A 22,039-nucleotide genomic window follows, 5' to 3' on the forward strand; every position below is an offset into this window, starting at 1 on the left:
AAGTCCAACACAGTGGAGCTGTAGTTCATCATCCCACAGATGCTCGATTGGATTGAGAGTAGGGCTGCACGATTTTGCATAAAATGAGAATCACGATTTTTTGGCTTAGAATTGAGATCACGATTTTCTTTTCCAGTATAAATATTTATTGCACTTATTAACTGCACATCAACTTCGTAACAGTTGAGACTGAACATAAAAACAACAAATGTCTCACGTTTTGTTGTTGCCGCAAAATGTTGTACTGCTTGAAATTCCGTCTCCACCGTTGCTCGACGCTGCGTGTATAGAGCAGGTAGTGCAACAATAGAAAAATAGTTGCGGGACGGCACTGTGTAGCGTTTGTCTAGGGTGTTGATCATTTTCCTAAATCCCTCGTTTGCACAGTGTTGATGGGAGCCATATCTTTGGTCAGGTGATAAGTAATAGCCTCCGTAATTTCTTTGTGCCTGCGGGAGTTCGACGGGTATAGGGAAGCGCTGTATAAGGTTCCCGTTATTGATGTTTGGGTGGTTGACGGGACGGATTTTCTCCTGTCACTTTCTCGTCATCCCTGACGTGCTCTCAGTTGTTTTTTTCCCTGCTAATTTTAGCATCACACGGCACAGCTTCTGTATCACGTGGCATGAGGCTCCGCCCTTGTCATTTGTTGAGCAGGAAGAGTGAGCACTTGTTTTCATGCAGATTACGTCCCGGATCAGAATGCGGTACAATCGTCGTCTTTTTTTTTTTTTTTTTTTAAATAGTTGTCATTTGGAAATGAGATCGCACATAAGTATGAATCGAGATCGCGATTTTCTAACGATTAATCGTGCAGCCCTACATGTGAGCCAGGAAATCCGTAGGCCAAGTCAACACCTCAAAGTCAATGTCTTGCTGAAAGAGGCCACAGCCATCCAGGAGTACCGTTTCCTGCAGACTAGGAACACCCCAGAAGAGCTGCAGTTTAGGAGACAACAACAATCACATTCTGGCCATTGTCAGATTCACTCAATCCTTACGTTTGTCCATGTTTCCTCCACTTAACACATCAACTTTGAGAACAAAATGCTCCGTGATACATCCCACCCACTAACAGGTCCCATGATGAAGAGACGATTAGTGTTATTCACTTCACCTATCAATAGTTCATAGTGTTATGGTTGATCAATGTGAGAGATGGAGAGTGGAAGTTTGCAGTGGCTGCAGTTTTTATACAGCTGCTCTTATCGAACATTCCACTTCACTGGTCTGATATAAAATTCAGATTTCCTCATTAATGATACCTTGCTGATATACAATGACTGTTTGTTTACAGTGTTCATTATTTCCGAGTTACACCAATGAGGTTAATTTCATTAAACTCTGTGGTATTTTTTGGCCTGAACAGATGTATAATCATTGAGACTACACTTAGCTGCTCAGACTCAATCAGCCTTCAAGAGACAAATTAACAAAAGGGTGCCCCTGACAAACACAAACACACACACACTTCTCAGAATAGATTCATTAACATGACTCACAACAGAGGCATTTCTTCATTCTGCCTCCTCCTCTCTCTTTAAACTGACTTGCTCTCTACAGTTTGCCCCATTTGGCTGACAATAAACTGAGGCTCTGGTCTGAAAAGCCAGAGTCAGCCGTTTTCAAGGTGGGGGAGGATGATAAATCCTGTGAAGCTGAAACAAAACTTGCAAGCTGAACCAAAATGAATGTTAGGGAAAGCTTTTCCAAGCTTGGGCGTGGAATCCAGCGGGAGTCCCCGCTGTGAAAATGCACATGAGGAGAAGAATAAAAGACAGAGGTATACTGGGATTGGGAAAGCCATGAAGGTTGTTAAGGCAGAAGTGCAGCTGGCTATAGACAGAAGGAAGGAGTTCAGTGTAGAGGGGCTCTAGGGAGCATCCCAGCCACATCTGCATCCTTCCTTTTCACTCAGCAGCCTGGACTAACTTTTAGCTCACTCTGTGTTGTTGTTGGGTTTTTTTGTTTTCTTTGTTTTCTTTTTAAACTCTCTTTCTAACTTTCTGTCCCACTAACTCAATCTCTTGCTGCCCTCATCTAAACCCTCTTTCCCTCTCATTCTCTTTTCTATTTTATTAGTCAGCCATCGACTACAGTGTGGAGCAGAGAGCTCCTAGCTCATATGGAAGTGATCAGGAGCAGACAGGGAGGGAAGACGGAGGCCCGCAGACAAGAGAAAGATCCTGTTCAACCACTGGGCGCAGTTACAGTACCAGTGTTTAGAGGAAGAGAAAATTAAGAGATTCCAGTGGACTCCAGACTCTTGGGGGTATCTGAATATGTCCAAAAACCTAAATCACCCTAATCTAGACAAGAAGTCAAATAATTTTCAGAATGGATTTGCTCCACATCATATTTGCACCAAAGACTTTTGACATGAAGCTGCAAACAAACAAGAGCAGGAACTGACGATGTTCACACACATTCAGTCCACCTCACTTCTCCTAAACAACTGTGCTTATATCAGACAATAAAGGTGATCCATCAGATGTACTTGTATTACACCCACCTTTTAAACAGGAAACGCCAAACAGGAGAACGTCAGCTACCTGATATGACGTCATGACATTTTTCTGAAACCATTCAGCATGTTTCATAAATGAGATTCAAACTTGAATCAATACATCAAATTTAATGGCAACATGGAAACCCCCTTTATCACATCAGTCAGCGTTCAGAGGAAAAACCAAAATCGACTTGTGAAACCTTGTTAATCAATTAGAATAATCAATACCCGCAGATTTGATATTTGTAAAGTAAGCATGGGTCCACACACACACACACACACACACACACACACACACACACACACACACACACACACACACAATCATAGAGCAATGAGAAAATACCCTCTGCTCTTAAGTGTGAGTCATCCACTCTACTAGATGAGGAAAGAAAGAGATGGATCAGGAGAGGACCACCATGTGGCATGATAGCTGTAAAAACACCTGGTGTGTGACAAAGGAGCCATCACTACTAGTGACTATATATAACCCAGTACAGCCCACAATGATGGTGTGCGTGTGGGGCAGCTAGACTGCACTAGCCCTGCAGCCAGATATGAACAGCCACAGCAACATTCAGAAATTGAGCAAGCAAAGGTCAGCGTCTGGCCAGTAATTTAAGCAGGAATCAATAAAGAGATACACTCGTCATTTATAGATGTTGTAAATCCTGGAAAGGGTTTATAAACCCAATGCTGAAAAAATGACTAAAATGACAGGCTTACTACTAGGGCTGCACGATTCTGCATAAAATGAGAATCACGATTTTTTTGCTTAGAATTGAGATCACGATTCTCTCACGATTCTCTTTTCCAGTATAAATATTTATTGCACTTATTAACTGCACATCAACTTCGTAACAGTTGAAACTGAAAATAAAAACAATAAATAAACATAAAAACAACAAATGTCTCACGTTTTGTTGTTGTACTGCTAGAAATTCCGTCTCCACCGTTGCTCGACGCTGCGTGTATAGAGCAGGTAGTGCAACAATAGAAAAATAGTTGCGGGACGGCACTGTGTAGCGTTTGTCTAGGGTGTTGATCATTTTCCTAAATCCCTCGTTTTGCACAGTGTTGATGGGAACCATATCTTTGGTCAGGTGATAAGTAATAGCCTCCGTAATTTCTTTGTGCCTGCGGGAGTTCGACGGGTATAGGGAAGCGCTGTATAAGGTTCCCGTTATTGATGTTTGGGTGGTTGACCAGGACGGATTTTCTCCTGTCACTTTCTCATCATCCCTGACATGCTCTCAGTTGTTTTTTTTCCCCTGCTAATTTTAGCATCACATGGCACAGCTTCTGTATCACGTGGCATGAGGCTCCGCCCTTGTCATTTGTTGAGCAGGAAGAGTGAGCACTTGTTTTCATGCAGATTACGTCCCGGATCAAAATGCGGTACAATCGTCGTCGTCGTTTTTTTTTTTTTGTTTTGTTTTTTTTTTTTTAATCGTTGTCATTTGGAAATGAGATCGCACATAAGTATGAATCGAGATCGCGATTTTCTAACGATTAATCGTGCAGCCCTGCTTACTACTCTAAATTAGCAATGAGAAACTGGAGAAAAAGCTCCTCAAGGAACAGCAAGACTGAAAAATACCCCAGGAAGCTAACATAACCCTTATTTTTAAATATCTACAAATGAGCCAGAGCTTTAAAATCCCATGGTTAATGCAAGGTGGTTTTGGGCCACGAGAATATTTCCATAGTTCTAGTAGCCGTTACAAGCGCCAGCCCCTTTCTGGGAGTAAACTGCAGCATCTGAGTATTATTGTAGTTCTTACAACTCCATTTTTAGCTTTCTTGGTATAATGGTAAATGGACTGCAACATATAAAGTGCTTTCTGCTACTACTTTTCTATTTTGAGTATGTCTCAGTCATCTAATCAAACAGTGCTTTTTAACATTTGCAGACACACACATTGATGCAGGGTTCAGCATCTTGTACAAACTTTTCCAGCAGTTTCAACTCGTAACAATTCACCTAAACATGCTCAAAGAAGACTCGAAAAGGCTGAGCTACACTTTGTTTTAAGTAGTTTAAGATGTCCAACTAGGCTAAATAACAAAACATGTCAGTAATCCAACTCCAACATCCAAATTTATTTCTAGCCAACACAGTTTAAAGTCACAAAACATATCAGATGTTCCACACTGCACTGGCTTCCGGAACCAGGCCTACGCATTTTATCTCATGGTCATTACACAGCTAATCACAGAAAATGTTGTTACCGTTAATGACTGTTAAAACAAACTTCTTTTATTCCATTTTAAAGCTATATTACAATACAACTAGTGTCGTCACTCCCTTGATTATTTCCAAGTCACCTAAAGATGTAAAACATTATCATCTGCTAATTACCTGAACCCCTGACTGGACTATTCAAGTTCCAGTCTTATTTAATGAGTTCTAAGGCCAGGTCCACTGAATCCTTTTGGATTCAATTAGGCTTTGTGTAAGTCACTCACAGAAACCATTAGCTGACTGAAGAGCGTGATCCTCAGAGGCTTCGGCCACAGGTGGCACCAATCCTCATCCCACCACACAAACACGCACATCTTTTATTAGTGGCTCATCCTTTTCAGTGTCATCCCCTCAACAAGCCCATTTTGACCTTTCCTTAAATTAAACCGCACACTTTTTCAAATGGGCTACATTACAGTCAAAGAACAACGCTCAGACACATTTGGCTGACCTATTAGTAAGGACACAGCAAATAGAGACAGAAAATTTTACACTTGGCAGAAAACAGGCTGTTTCAAGCATGCACTATTGAACATAACCCAATCCAGATATCGAGTTCTCCAAGGTGTTTGTTCAAGTCGCTGTATATCACTTATATCTAGTGGTTTTTACAGGTAGTTTCCAGGGTTCAGACTGCGGCCTAACTGGGTGCCTGGCACATTTTACAAGGGTCCAATCACAGTTCTATTCACACACGGACAGGGGACACATTGATGGCAGAGCAAGTCTGCACTGAACTCAGCTTTCACTCCTCTTAAACCACTGAAATAAACAACTGCAGCCTTCAGGTGCAAAACTGCAAAGGTCTGGTTCAGCAACAGTCACATCACAATTCTGGTTTAATGTCCACAAAGTTCATAAAATACCTCCAAACTTCTGTTTCTTTGCCAAATACTCCCACAGGACTGGTTTAAAAGCCACAGAGTACCCTTTGTTTAGGTGAAGCTGGACATAAGGCAGTTATGCACTATGCCTTGGAAACTTTGAAAGACTGTCAGAAAGTCTGAAGATCTAATGCTCAAGACAACTTGAAAACATACAAGAAAGTCTGACTCCTTTGAAGTGACAAAGCAAACAAAACCAAGTATAATCTGTCTAATTCAGAGTTAGGGTCAAACTCAATCCCAGCAGATTATCCGATCTCACTGCCAATTAATACTTAGTGCCTCATATGATCCCTTTCCAGAAAACCTATTAGCAAATCTCAGCAGGTTCCAAAATTACAAAGCAACTCTGCAGGTCACCTCCACACAGGCTCCTGCTGTTCATGCATATTCTGCATGTACTTGGAAATCCCAGAACAGAGTCATAGTTCAGAGTGTAAAATATTTCAAATGTAATAATCTTATTTTTTGCAAAATTATCCAGACTAAAAGATCACTATTAATTTCTTAATAACATGGCATGTGAATGGAGAAGATGCTCATGAGGACCATGAAATAACACAGAAACTTAAAGAAATTCAGCATCTGCAGTAATCATGCTAAGCTCTCTAAACAGGCTTAGTTTTAACATTAACATACAGAGCCAGGTTTCAATCAGCTCTCCTCCCAATCACCTACTCACAAGCTCACTATGGCTGGTCAAAATGACCTTTGTTCTGATTTGAAGGCTTGTAAAGTCAAAGGTCAACTATAGGTTATTATCCCAGCCCTGTTTGTTGAGTTATATGGTCCATATCTGGATCCCTTGGTCCATTAGGCGATTTGAATACATTCGGTTTAATTCATTCATTTTGTTTCCCCAACTTTAAAATAAATAAATCTTCATTTCATTCCATGAAAACAAACAAAAAAAATCCAAATGAACATAACATTCGTGCTACTGAGCCAAACTCAAATGTTGTCTGACATTTTAGCAAACAATCATCAATAAATAAACAGAGTCTTCATGTTTAACATCACGTTGCAACTGCTAAATCACCAATGTAGCTACTTGGATCCAACCAAGCCCTTGGGGAAGAAGGCACACAGGCATGAGAACAGAAAATCCTTCAGTCAACTCAGAGTTGACTCGAACACACTCCGACAAACTGAGATTCGAAAACAAACTGCCCAAAAAAACCAAAACCAGACCTTCTGCATGTGGATTTAAACATCTGGTTTTAAAAAAAAGAAGGGCATCAGACTTTACACAGGTCGCCATTATTCACCGATTCAGGGTTTAAAACTCTATGCATCACATTTATTATGAATGCAGCAAAAACAAATGATCACAATTATTTAGGGGGACAAGCACGTACAACACTAGCATCCATTAGTACAATACATCCACAATGTAGCTAATACTAATCAATTATCTTCTCTTGATAGTTACAGAAAACCAGAACCGTAGCTTTATGCTCTACATGACATGTAAATTAAAGTCCTTGTCATGCCTTCAGTCTGTGCCAACCATTTCTTAAAACTTTAAAGAAGTCTGCACAAAGGATCAATTCCTGAACAGTTTCAGTTTCTGTTTGTGGAAGCGAAGGGCCCAAAATAACAGACGGCTAGCTTAAACAGATGGTGGCTTATGGATGAAGTGAGAGGCTGCAAGGGCCATTGTAAGTTAAAAATGATTCGGTGTACTGTGAATCATGCAAAGAGAGTAGAGTCAGAAATACACTCAACAAAAATATAAACGCAACACTTTTGTTACTGCTCCCATTCCCCATGGGATGGACGTAGAGACCTAAAATTCATTCCAGATACACAATATAACCATCCCTCCCAAACAGTGGTCACAAATCAGTCCAAATGTAGTAGTGGGCACATCTGCTATATTGAGATAATCCATCCCACCTCACAGGTGTGCCACATCAGGATGCTGATCTGACATCATGAGTAGTGCACAGGTGTACCTCAGACTGCCCACAACAAAAGGCCACCCTGGAATGTGCAGTTTTGTCTCACAGCAAAATGCCACAGATGCCACAAGCAATGAGGGAGCGTGCAATTGGCATGCTGACAGCAGGAATGTCAACCAGATCTGTCGCCCGTGCATTGAATGTTCATTTCTCAACCATAAGCCGTCTCCACAGGCGTTTCAGAGAATACGGCAGCACATCCAACCGGCCTCACAACCGCAGACCTCATGTAACCACACCAGCCCAGGACCTCCACATCCAGCAGGTTCACCTCCAAGATCGTCTGAGACCAGCCACCCAGACAGCTGCTGGAACAATTGGTTTGCACAACCAAACAATTTCTGCACAAACTGTCAGAAACCGTCTCAGGGATGCTCAACTGCATGCCCGTCGTCCTCATCGGGGTCTTGACCTGACTCCAGCTCGTCGCCGTAACAGACTTGTGTGGACAAATGCTCACATTCGATGGCGTCTGGCACGTTGGAGAGGTGTGCGCTTCACGGATGAATCATGGTTCACATTGTTCAGGGCAGATGGCAGCTGAGAATGTCCCAGTTCTTGCATGCCCAGCATACTCACCGGACATGTCACCCATTGAGCATGTTCGGGATGTGCTTGACCGGCGTATACGACAGCGTGTACCAGTTCCCATGAATATCCAACAACCTCGCACAGCCATTGAAGTGGAGTGGACCAACATTCCACAGGCCACAATTGACAATCTGATAGACTCCATGCGACGATGTGTTGCACTGCATGAGGCAAATGGTGGTCACACCAGATACTGACCAGTTCTGGGTCCCCAGACCCCCAATAGAACAAAAAACTGTAAACTTCCAGGGTGGCCTTTTGTTGTGGGCAGTCTGAGGTACACCTGTGGACTACTCATGGTGTCAGATCAGCATCCTGATGTGGCACACCTGTGAGGTGGGATGGATTATCTCAATATAGCAGATGTGCCCACTACCACACATTTGGACTGATTTGTGACCACTGTTTGGGAGGGATGGTTATATTGTGTATCTGGAATGAATTTTAGGTCTCTACGTCCATCCCATGGGGAATGGGAGCAAAAACAAAAGTGTTGCGTTTATATTTTTGTTCAGTGTATACAGTGGGGCAAAAAAGTATTTAGTCAGCCACCGATTGTGCAAGTTCCCCCACTTAAAATGATGACAGAGGTCAGTAATTTGCACCAGAGGTACACTTCAACTGTGAGAGACAGAATGTGAAAAAAAAAAAATCCATGAATTCACATGGTAGGATTTGTAAAGAATTTATTCGTAAATTAGGGTGGAAAATAAGTATTTGGTCACCTCAAACAAGGAAAATCTCTGGCCCTCACAGACCTGTAACGTCTTCTGTAAGAAGCTTTTCTGTCCCCCACTCGTTACCTGTATGAATGGCACCTGTTTGAACTCATCATCTGTATAAAAGACACCTGTCCACAGCCTCAAACAGTCAGACTCCAAACTCCGCCATGGCCAAGACCAAAGAGCTGTCGAAGGACACCAGGAAAAGTATTGTAGATCTGCACCAGACTGGGAAGAGTGAATCTACAATAGGCAAGCAGCTTGGTGTGAAAAAATCAACTGTGGGAGCAATCATCAGAAAATGGAAGACATACAAGACCACTGATAATCTCCCTCGATCTGGGGCTCCACGCAAGATCTGATCCCGTGGGGTCAAAATGATCATGAGAACGGTGAGCAAAGATCCCAGAACCACACGGGGGGACCTGGTGAATGACCTGCAGAGAGATGGGGCCATGTATCGTGAGATTTTGAGCCAAAACCTCCTTCCATCAGTGAGAACTTTGAAGATGAAACGAGGCTGGGTCTTCCAACATGACAATGATCCAAAACACACCGCCCGGGCAACAAAGGAGTGGCTCCGTAAGAAGTATTTGAAAGTCCTGGAGTGGCCTAGCCAGTCTCCAGACCTCAACCCCATAGAAAATATGTGGCGGGAGTTGAAAGTCCGTGTTGCTCGGCGACAGCCCCAAAACATCACTGCTCTCGAGAAGATCTGCATGGAGGAATGGGCCAAAATACCAGCTACTGTGTGTGCAAACCTGGTAAAGACCTATAGTAAACGTTTGACCTCTGTTATTGCCAACAAAGGTTATGTTACAAAGTATTGAGTTGTATTTTTTTTTATTGACCAAATACTTATTTTCCACCCTGATTTACGAATAAATTCTTTACAAATCCTACCATGTGAATTCATGGATTTTTTTTTCACATTCTGTCTCTCACAGTTGAAGTGTACCTCTGGTGCAAATTACTGACCTCTGTCATCATTTTAGGTGGGGGAACTTGCACAATCGGTGGCTGACTAAATACTTTTTTGCCCCACTGTATAGAGTTGGAAATGAGCACTACTGCCCCCCTTTACCTACACCTAGTTTTCCAACAGACATAAATCTGGGTTAAAAGTTTCATTTGATCATTTGTAATCATGCTGAAGTGTTCAGTATGTCAGATTTTGGTTCATGATCCTAATTCTGAAATTGACTAGATAACTTGATAAGAGCACACCAAATCAACAACAATTGTCACTGGTGAAGCATGAGGCATTCTCTTCCCATCGATCAAAAGTGAGCAGCAGTTTCCGTTTAAGGTTCCTATAGAAAGAGCACAAAAGCAGCAGGACTAAGTCTGTGACAACAGATACGTACCGGTGGATTTCCATTTTGGAGGCCAGTACACATCTCTGACTGAGGATGAAGCTGGAGGCTTTGGACTGTGGACCAGAAGACTGGATCTGCATAGCTGCCCACAGCCTTCCTGCTTAAGTAACTCAGCCAGCCCCAAGCGTGACTTCTCCCCTACCAGCCCTTTCCGGCTCTTGTTGCAGTTGCTTCAATTTTGCCAAAGTAATATCCCTGCTACCAAACAGCTCTCTTCATCATGCAAAGCAGGGTGCCAGCCACCCCCCTCCCCCTTCTCTTTAAAGCCCCCTTCTCAGGGTGATTCTTTCCTTATGCGTACATGCGACGACAGCAAGTCAGCCAGCAAGTCGGCAAGCGAGGGAACCGTCTAAACAGTCAGCCAGCTGTGTTTTTCCCATGGCAGCGGCACCAGCCAGCAAATACGCGCACGCTTTGGTCTTGGCTTTTCGCCGCCGTAGCGACAGCAGAGGTATCCAGGCAACAGGCTCCTGCACAGCCCACTCCTGCGCTCCTGTGGAAGAGGCTGCTGTGGAGAAATCCACACGGCGGGATCCAGCAGTTCACAGCGGCTCAATTCAGGAGGTTGCAAGCGGGGGCTGGGGCATGAAGGGAGGTATCCTTTACATCTGTCGCTCTCCTTCCCCTCGCCGCTTCTGCTACATCTATCTCATACCTTTTGTCTCTCACTTGATCACCCCTTCTTTCATCTACCCCTCCCCTCCCTCTCTACTTTATCGCTGTGACCATCCACACACTCCCTCTCTCACCATATACCCACCCACCCAACTCTGCTCTCTCACTCTCCTAAATAAATAGACTAAAGAGAGTGAGCAGCCAGATGCAGTGATGTATGGCGGATGTGGAATAAGGATTAGTCGAATATTTCCATCTCTGTTGTCACAGGAGGCAGACATTCACAGCGACCACGCAAAGTTCTTCATTTCTTTATTCAGTGTCCTGGCCTGCTTCGGCACAGCTAAAATCCTTTCTTTCACTTTCAGCTATCATCAGCTGGCATTGTGCCGAACAATGTAACATCAACATACATACGTTATGAATCTACCTAACAAGTCAAAATGACCCGCATTGGCGCTCCTAATCAAACATAATATTGGATGGAACATGCGACAGCTTTCTATAAAGGCTCATGTGAAGTAGAATCTGTATATACTGTGGGGGGGGGGGGGGGGGGGGGGGATTTTCAGCCGACATTTGGGCTTTCCTGCTGTGCTGCGATTCGCTGTTCTGCAGCCTGTACCAGGTTGTATTGGTTGCTATGCCAACTTTTATGTTAAATTGGGAATTTGGGAGTCTTTTTTCCCCCTGTTTTGTTACAAGTATTAAAAGGAGTAGAAGAGCAGATTCACAGCACGCAACCTCCTGCCAGAAAAGCCCCAGCTTTGAACTAGGAATCATTTTGCAGTGAAGTGACAGTACTAACCATCGGACAAACATGCCAACCAAATTAACTTATCAAGTAGTTTACAGCTGGAAACTGAACCTTTCACCACCTTCAGTGTCCAATCAATTTGGGGCATTTATGTCTAGAATTGAGTTTCATAAATTTGCAGGGCCGATTTCATGCTCATTTAGAGATAGATATGTGCCTTTCATCACACATATCTTTATTGGAAAAATTATTTTTCCTTAGGAACAGACTGTAAATGAATATAAACAAGAAAAACAACCTCTGCCTTTTTTCCATTTTAAACAAATGTATCAATGTATTTCTACTATACATGATTGACAGTGCCTTTTCCAGTCCTGAAGATGTGTCTTCCTGAGCAGCTGTCGTGATAAATGATCGACTTGAACACATTTTCCTTTTTTTCAGGGTTAAAATTAGAGTCGTGCTTCACCCTGAAGGCTACAAACTAATTCAAAAGTGGATGTAAATACTACAAGAGCTGAAAATAAAGGACTTTTTAAAAATTATTTCCCATTGGACAGCTGGCTTGACAGGCACTAAATCAGCCTCAATAAAGCAGCGAATTTCTATCAGCGCAGAAGGGCTGACATGTGCTTTCAGGGCAGGACACAGAATGTATAAAAAAAAATACACTGAGACAGACACACAAACACAAAATACACAGGGTTCCAAGGGCAGACTGTACTCTTGGAGGTCGGAACAACAAGAGCTGGAGGAGATGCATATATGCGCTTTGGTTCAGCACATGAAATCAGACACTGAGGCAACACTGAAAAACTGAGCACTTCAACACAACACAGGCATACAAACATACGCTGTCATTGTCTCATTTATAAAGTCCGATATACAGCTTTAGATTAAAAAATAAATAAATATGAAGACGTATATAATTACATTAAAATTCCGGTTCGTCCATAAAGTACAGCTGCCAGTGTAAGACAGAACTATTAAAGGGAGAGGTAGCATGTGCCCTGGAAAACGGGGCTTGACGAATGAAAGGTCTATGCAGAGAGCAGTTTGTCACACTCCACTTAAGCACTGAGTCAAAAGCTGCCGAAACCATGCTCACACATCACAAGCTATTACAATCCATTTGGGAGGGGTGAGGAGGAGGAAGAGGGCAGTGTGAGGCACCTGTAATAAGCTATCAGTTATTTCTATCTGAACACCCGTTACAAATGACTTTGGCTGATCACTACAGCCAGTAGTGACTTTGAAAACATCCAGGGTTGTAATTTGGCAATTAACAACACTCTCAGAATTACAAAAGAGGCGAGGTTATTTTGTTCAGAAACACTCCAAACTGTGTGTTTACAAAAACTTCCAGAGAACAGAAAACAGCAGCAAAACCCAGCACTGAACAGCGTAGGCAACAACAACAGATACGCCTTTAAACAACAGTCATATCAGCATAAAGGAGGAGGAGGGGTGGAGGTGGGTTGCCAAGAGGCTTATAGATGTGCAGCAAGTGTGGAAACCTTGTTTAGGGCACCTGTTCTGGTCATTTCCATCGCCGCAGTTTTATATTTAGACTCCAGTTAATTAGCTTTGAATGACTGGCAGTTCAGCTTTTTCCCATGTATTTATCTTAAACTGCGTCTTGGTGCAGTACCTCTGCCTTTACATTACCCGATTATGCTTCACTGTTTCACAAATTGAAAGATTAAACAGCAGGTGGGTGGGACTGCTGTTCTCAAAGCTGTGGCTGCATGCCTGAGATGACCATAGTAGGGATATCCCTCTCTATAATATCACAGCCAGAAGTAGAGAAGACATGAATAAATTTTTTTTTTTTTAAAAAAACAAAAACTCTGAAGCCTGAGCTTTTGGCTCACATGGATAACCTGTACACATGCTGAAACTTCAGCCAACTTAATATGAGCATCCACCATGCCAACAATGGACAAAAAAATATGGAAAAGCATAATGTGCCTTTTAAGACTTTAGTTGTATAGAACCTTTAGTAATACTGGGATCCAGGGAAACGGGAAAAGGTGAAAAGAGGAGCAGTGTAAGCTCTGAAAAAGAAAGAAATGCTGCAAATAGCTCTACTAATAGAAAGAGAGAAGGAGAAGAAAGAGATGAAGTGAGCAGCACATCTCGTCTCCCCCGAGGCCTGATGCCATTTCAGGTTGTGTCACCGCAGGAGGCTGCCGAGTACAGGTGGCTCAAATGCCACAGACAAACATACACACAGCTCATAAACCGCAAGCTACGTCCCACACAGTTATTTCAAAAGCTAAATAAAACAGCGACGTGCACACATTGTACTGTATACACTGAAAAGAACAATGCTAACAGATTGTATACCACAAAACTCCCAAACTATAGCTACACCACAACGGCTTCCACAGTGTCAGTTTCACAAAGTCTTACATTTAATACAAGAAGAGTGAGTAATGAAGACAAATATTTAGCAGTCATCAACAGAGCCCAGCTGATGCAGGATTTCTAAGGCTGACAGAGATACCAGTATTTGGAGATGTCAAAATACCGGTTATACCAGCTGATGTAACCAGGCACACAACACAAAGAGATTTGCCCAACATTTGTTAGCTGTAGTTCGTCTGGGATAATATGAGATTTTCAATGTTTAAAAATAAACTTGTGTTACTGATACAACAAGTCGTGGATTACTCATTTACTGCTCGGATCAGCTGGTTGTTGTAGCGATGTTTGAAATATCACCGGATGCCCTCTAGTGGATAAACTATTCAACATTAACTACGACAAAATCGTTGAACTGCTTTTGCCCAGTCTCATTTTCCTTTTTAAAAATTTTCTGTCATAAGCATTTTACATAAGCAGGGTGTTTTTTATGACTGTGCGGGTTTGTTCCTGGAGAGCTTAAATTACAATGCATCAATTATACATGTGTGAAAGGCAACGTAATTCATGCACAAGTAGTATAACCAGAATGACTACTAAGCTGTCTGTGTCCACAACAGAGTACAAGTCAAGTTTCAGTCACACCAGCTTTACACATTGTAGAGACACCTGTGAGTCGAGGCACAGGTCACAGTGACACATTTTAACAGAGCAGCTAGTGTTTCCTCAGAGCAGAGTAACGATGAGTCAGGGGTGGATAAATGGCAGTAGAAAATGAAATTAAGAATTAAGACCTCTATTGTTTGCAAATGTCCAGTATTAAATCCCCCAAAGCTGCATGATTTACCTTGGCTTTTTCAAAGAAATAGAACAAAAAAAAAACAAAAAAAAACCAAAAGTATAAAATCAGTCAAATCACAGAATTAGATGGTACTTTTACTTATTTCTAATCATTAACTATACTCTGGAGAGAAGTCCTCCTCCCTTTGATGTTAGAAATTAATATTTAGAGGTTGTGACAGGATCCAGCAATGATTCCAGAAAATGTATTTTTTGAAAGTAACATGAGTTAAAGTAACATGAGAAAGTAACATGTTAAAGTAACATGTTAAAGTAAGTTAAAGTTACAAGTTAACAAGTTAAACAAGTTAACAAGTTAAACAAGTTAAAGTAACATGAGTTAAGCCCATCTTCAATATGGACAAATAAAGCAGGGTTTTCATCAAATATGAGTATTTACTTTCTACTTCTAATTTAAATGAATCCAATCTGGAGATCACATGATCAAACGTACAGTATCAATCGTAGCAGTTCTCCTGCTGGTGCTGAAACAGCCCTCCTCTCTATTTACACTCAACAAACAGCCTCCTCTTCCTAATGTGGGTGTGTGTCCGTGTGTTACTGAGGGACGAGGATGACATCATCAGGCTGGTCAGCAGTACTTTTTGCCTCAGCAGGCAAGAGAGGGGGAAAAAAAAACAAAAACAAAACAACTATAGCTGACTAAGAGGAGAGGAGCGTGAGGAAGAAAGGGAGCTTTAATTTTTTTGTGTATCTATCTCTCTCTCTCTCTCTCTCTCTCTCTCTCTCTCTCTCTCTCCAGTTATACTGCAATAGGTATAGGCTGATGGGGGATTCCCATGATGCACTAAGTGTTTCTTCTTCGCTCACTATGTGTTAATAGACCTCTTAATAACATACTTGTTATTAATCTCTGGCTCTCTTCCACAGGATGTCTTTTGTCCCATCTTCCTTTTCTCTCCCCAATTGGTTGCTGCAGATGGCTGCCCCTCACCGATCCTGGTTCTGCTAGAGGTTTTTTTCCTGTTAAAAGGGAGTTTTTCCTTCCCACTGTCGCCAAAGGGATGTCATATGATTGTTGGGTTTTTCTCTGTATGTATTATTGTAGGGTCCTTACAAGATAAAGCACCTTGAGGCGACCGTTGTTGGGATTTGGTGCTGTATAAATAAAATTGAATAGAATTTTCTGAAACTGTCATATGTAGGAGTATTATAGGAGTATTGGAGAGATTTCGTTCATAGCAGACTGCCATGTTCAAAATAGTTCAATTGGTGACTAAAGCTCCTAGAAGAAGTCAGTTTTGGGATTACCGAGAGATCAAGGCAGGACATTTGAGACTGAAAATTTTGGACAGTAAAGCTTCAAATTAACCATAACACAACAACATTTTATGGATCATTCTACAGCCCCAGTCTCCCAGTTCACATCAGGAATTTTCTTATGAAGTCGTGAACACTTGCTTTAACTTAATGGAGTCACACCTAAACTCCAAATGCTTTTAGTGAGGTATGACTGGCCTTCTGAGCCTAATACCTACATTTGTATGATTCGCTGTATGTGTAGTCTGAATGGGACTTGTTATAGTGCACAGGACAAGGCTTACAGTGAGTTGTATGTGAAGCTGAACACTAAGGAAGGAGAAAAGGATTTGGAGTAAGGGGATAGGGAGAGAGATCGAGCTGGAAAGGATGTACAGCAGATTTAAGGTTAGTGATGGAGATGTACTAACAAGTGAAGACAGTGTGCTGAGAAGCACATAAGAAAAGGAATGTCGGTAAAAAAAAAAAAAAAAAAAAAAAAAAAAAGTGGTGATGAGGATGATGAGTGGAAGCAGGTGGTACAGACAACATACCTGTGGAGGTACAGAGGTGTGTATGAGAGAGGGCAATAGATTGTTTAACACAGTCTTGTAGAGTGGGAAGATGCATGGCCTTCTCTATAGTGTGTTGTATCAGAAGTGCTGTAGTAATTACAGATGGATAAAAGTGATTCACTACACAATGAAAGGGAGTAAAGAGAGGAACTGTGGATGAGTCAGAAGTGGCAGAAAACTATGTGCAGGTGGTGCAGGGCATGTATGATGACAGAAGACGATGTCTACAGCAGGAGTGACAGATGGTTTCAAGGTGGGGGTGAGATTACATCAGGAATCAACAGCTTCTGGTGATGGACAGCAAAACAGATAAAGTCAGACAGGAGTCTACATGGAATATTATGTTCACGACAACGCTGCTCTGTAGACAGAGTAGGGAGCAGGTGGAAGAGAGCCTGGAGAGGTGGAGGTATGCTCTGGAGAGAAGAGGAATGAAAGTCAGTGGAAGCACGACAGAATACATATATGTAAATGAGAGGGAGACCGGTGCAACAGCGACAAAACAGAAGTAGAGTTAGTTTATGGTAGTGAGACCTTGTATAATGTGGAAAAGATGGCACTAACAAAAAGACAAGAGAAGCTGAAGGTGACAGAGTGGAAGATTTTCTTTAGGAGAGAGCAGGATGGAAAATTAGAAAATAGATTTGAAATGAGTGTATCATAGTGACAGCTAAGGCTGAACGCTCTGGAAACAAAGTGAGAGAGGCAGGGATGGCTTGAGGGACAGACACCCCCGTTATACTTCATGAAAAAGTTTAAATAAAAGGAGCATTTGGTACGGCTTGGAAACAAATCACTGAAGTTAAAAACTTTAGCTGAAAGCAACAAAATTTAAACTTTGACGATTACATGAAGTTGATCAAATATTTTATTACTGTTGGTTTTGTTTTTCCAAGAAAATCTCTAACATGAACTACTAAGTTTAGTTGACTTGGTGTGTGGGACAATCAAAGTGTCACGGTAACTCTGAGTACACACTGTCAAAGAAAATTAAAAATTACATGGCTGCTAGTCTCTGCTTGGCCAACAGTCTTTGTTTCTGTATTATGACAGACAAAGTTACAAACAATATTGTCATGAGTGACTGAGTCAGCTTTGTAAAGACTAGTGATTAGTAAAGAGGAAGATGAATTAATGTGGTACCAAACAGTTTCCCAGGAACATCAGGGAGTGTGACAGACTAGAGGGGCAGAAATATAGCAAGAGAAAAGACAAGAAAGCTGGATCATGGTGGAAACCTCTTGTGCTGAGCCAATCAAGCAGTTTCGTGTAATTTGGGAAAAGGACCCAAAACAAAAACAAAAACAAAAAAGCCCCACACACCCTGCTGCTGAAACACAGACATGCATGTCTCTCAAGGGATATGAATGGCTAATAAGCTACAGATCAAGTGGCAGGCAGGTACGCTAAGACTGCTAAGGAGGTCTGTCCACAAGACAAACTAGTGATATCAGTGGTCCATTTAATCCCAGACAATATACGAGTATAGTCACGGTTCTCACAGCACACAGGGTGTGAGAACACTGCCGCAGTACACAGATAGCTTCGCATTACTGCACAGACGGCAAAACTGAGTGGAATACAGCTGAAGAAAAACCAGCCTTTGTCCTTGCATACCTCTCCCAGGATGTTTTCAGGTACACTGAAAGGCACATGGATCATTTTACATGAGTGGACCGAGGAGAAAAACCTGAAACCGACAGTGTTCAGCAGAAGGCGGATGCTGGGTGGGGACTTTTTTTTCATTATTTTGGTATTCTCATCTGCACCTTGACCTTCTGCACCAAACTGTGGCACAAACCCCAGTTTTAGAAAAAAAAAAGGATCAAAGTGCCTCACAAAGAAAACACTAATCGACTGAGTGTTTTACTCAAGAGATTCAGCATTCAGCAGTTTTGTACCATGTAAAAGTCCTCTGTTTGAATTCTGCTGTCATCCACTCTGACATATTGGACCCAAGCCTTCTCCAGCTAATGGCTATATGACATTCAAGCATATTACAAGCTGTTTAGCAATAGTTCAGTTCAGTTCATTTTTATTTCAAACATTTCAAACATGTGCCTTCACAATCATTACAAACTATTATTCCATTATTTGTTTGAAAAGGAGTAGGCAGAAGTATTTACTTATTTGTCCCTACCCCCTCACGTTTTACCTCTCATTCATTTAATTGTTTTTTTTGTCTTAAATTAAACAAACAACATATGCAACAAAAATAAAACAAAACAAAACAAAACATACATAAATCAAAAACAATAGCAAAGGATAAAGAGAGTCACTGCAAACTTAGACACATAAGTAAGAATGCACCAGGCACACACATCAGATTTTAGGCATAAGAGTTAAAAGGTATCAACATCAAAGGAAAAAGTAAATATCAAAAGACATTTTTATGATAAATAAATGCCATTTGTGAAGTTACTGAATAATCAAGGTTACACTACTGAACAAAATTATAATGACTATGATTTTTGGCTATAACCAAGTAGCAAATATATTCAACATGAATATCTGGAGTTTAACAGCAAAACTGTTTATTGGTCTGTGAAAATTCCAAGATAAAGCAGTTTGCTTTTGTTGCCTTCAGTGGTGATTTAGGTCTGAGGTTTGAAGTACAGACATAACAGAACAGCACGGTGCTGTGTGGGGTGGGAGCATAACTCTGTGTTGCTGTCATTTGACCTGCAATGCTTCTGATGTCCAGCCTGGACAATGATGTCATTGTTGCTGGGTGAACCATTCTAGAAAGAAAAAAAAAAGAAAAAAAAGAAAAATGGGGCAGCAGGTGATCTGCAGATGGATGCCAAGTCAAATTTGCAGTGTTGTGAATGTGGGGACATTGAACAAAATACCAGTTTAAAATCACTCATTTAGCTACATTACCTCCACTTATTACAGTGAAACACATTTTGGAAATCACTTTGATGCTGCCAAGCATCCAAATGAAAATGAAGGGAGACGTGCTCAGTGGAACAAAGGGTATAAAAATGATGTGGCGAGCAGATTCACAGGGCACAAATCAGCAGTCCTCACACTAATGAGACAGCAGATATTTGCCAAGAGGAGGTGAACTATCACCACAGAGATAAAATACCCCGAGTCACCATCACATACATTTTTAACAACAACCCAAGAAGGACAAGCCTGCAAAGAGGTTTTTAGAGTCCTTTAGGAAAAACAACGGCAGCTCTAGAAGCAGCAAAGGAGAAAAGTACCCTGTCACCACACGAAGAGATGAATCCTATCCTGTAACCGAGCTCCAAACTCCCTCTGATTGGACTCTGAGTTTAACAGCTACTGCAGTTCTATAAAAAGGAAAGCTCCTCAACTGGTGAGAGCAGCTTTTTTAGATGGGGGGGCTCCGAATAATGAATGAATTTGTGGATGCTGATAACAGCTGCAGTGAGCGTTTCAGCTGAACTTTGAGTGTCCATGGTAAATGGCAATGGTTCAGCCAGACAGGTAGACGGGCAGAGAGACTGAGCTCCACAATAATCACACTTCCCTGAGCCTATACTACAAATACTTGCCAACTCTGCTTTGGAGATGATAATACTGTAGGTAAAGACATAGAAAATGGTTAATATGGTTAACCCCGAAATCCTACATCGGCTCCATTGCTATGGCCGGCTGAAACTTACGAATCACGAGTCATCCTGGCGTTGGTAACCGCTCAATCTGGCACTTCCACCAACTGTACAAGAAAATCGGTCGCTGGGAAAGTTTGGTCTAGTGTCCACTTTCTCCACAGGCTAGCTGACTGAGCAGCTGCTTTGGCCTGGCTCCACGACTGACTTGACTCCACAAGGGAGAAAGTGAGAGTGTACGGGCATCCACCCAACCACAAGGCCTGCTGGAAGTAACCCCCTCCCCATTTCAGCCCATACACCCACCCGGACTCACTCACCTCACAGGAGCCTGGGCTAAAAGTGGAGCAGCTAGGTGGGGGCATGTAGGGAGTGTAATGAGTCAGGGGTTAAAGAATCTTTTTCTACAGTCCAAAAATAGATACTGTGACCTGCACACATCAGCTTAGCTCATGTGGGGGACTGTCAATGGTCTCCCAATTCAAGGTTCAACTCCAAGACATGTTTTACCATCTATTACCAAAGAAGGAACCTGAAAACGAGCGTTAAAATCCTTATATAGGTTTTTAAAAACCCGGACAAAAAAAAATAAAATGTTTTTTGTCAAATGAAATTAATCCATTGGATTAGACTTTTTATTTATATTCTTAGGATATCCAGTCAGGTAGACGTTCTGCAAACAGAAGGACACAATCCACAATTATGTGCCGATATCTGAGAGTCTTTGGGAGTTTTCCCACTCTGCTTACAGTTTAAACAGTCTGATTGGAAAGTGAAAACAAAACAGACATTTGTGCCCTTCTACATCTCTTCAACAAGTTAGACCACCTGCTAAGGCCATTCCAGTCACAGAGCAGCTTATGTTTTAACGGCTTTATAATTACACAAAACCACAACAAAAAAGAAGGAAAAACAAACAAACAAAAAAACAAAAACAAAAACAAAAAAACACCACACTTGAGGTCTACAGAGGTGCTGCTGACATTCTGCCTCTGCTGCATCACAGAAACACACGACATAAAACTAGTTCTTCCTTCCCCTCAGAGTGAAACGATGCAGCAGGGATGTCTCCATTCAGCACAATGACATTGCACATTAGGGAAAGCACAGCTGCGACTGTTAATAGTAGTTTTCTCCCCTTCCTGCGTTTCATTAAGCCATGACAGAGCCAGCATGCTCAGGTTCATACTCAGGTTGCTGAAACTAAAGGGTTTTTTTTCCCTCCCCTCCCCCCTCTAATCATTTTTCACTGACAAAATACTGAACTCGGGGAAATACGCTCATAAAGCATTTCTAAATTAAAAACAGTCAACTGTCTTTTCCCCCAGGTAAACTCACAGGTAAACACTGCAGCAGTCATCACACAGTAGGTTTAATGCCTTAGATCATACATCTTAGATCATCTCTAGAGCATCTAAAGCCCCCTCTAACAATCAGACCACTAAAGACTGTGACTTGCTTCAAGTGCACAAATGTGAAAGTATACAGAAGTTTCACTTTTCCCATATTTCAAACTTTTCTATGTACAAAGAGAGTTCTTGTACAGGGGGGCAGATCAATAGGATTTGACATAACCTAGATGGTTTGAAGGAAGTCTGAAGGATTGAATTGGAACCTTTCATCGATTCAACAATGCACATTTGAAACTCAATGCGAAAATCTCAGAGTTGCCTACATTAAAAAGTAAAGGCCTTCAAAGGCCATTTGCATGAAAGTATGTGAACATTCTCAGCCTTGAATTACT

General features: G+C 41.8%; 1 protein-coding gene across 5 annotated transcripts in view; it reads right to left on the bottom strand.

The window, feature by feature from the left end:
- Positions 1–22,039, bottom strand: part of enah (ENAH actin regulator) — a 146,392-nt gene that overhangs the window by 77,571 nt on the left and 46,782 nt on the right. The window contains exon 1 of one of the 5 annotated variants that reach the window (XM_085383112.1): positions 20,350–20,520. The exons of 1 other annotated variant lie outside the window; for it this stretch is intronic. In XM_085383112.1, the coding sequence (XP_085239238.1) occupies positions 20,350–20,363 (14 nt within the window). In that variant the 5' untranslated portion in view covers positions 20,364–20,520. Of the gene's footprint in view, positions 1–10,282; positions 10,494–20,349; positions 20,521–22,039 lie in introns of those variants that run through there. 3 more of the 5 variants (XM_085383114.1, XM_085383115.1, XM_085383116.1) reach the window with 3 other exon arrangements.

This window comes from Rhamphochromis longiceps, linkage group LG15 (assembly GCF_057381845.1).
Source record: "Rhamphochromis longiceps isolate RC_006_pf linkage group LG15, R_longiceps_female_GT1.1, whole genome shotgun sequence".
Taxonomy (NCBI): Eukaryota; Metazoa; Chordata; class Actinopteri; order Cichliformes; family Cichlidae; genus Rhamphochromis; species Rhamphochromis longiceps.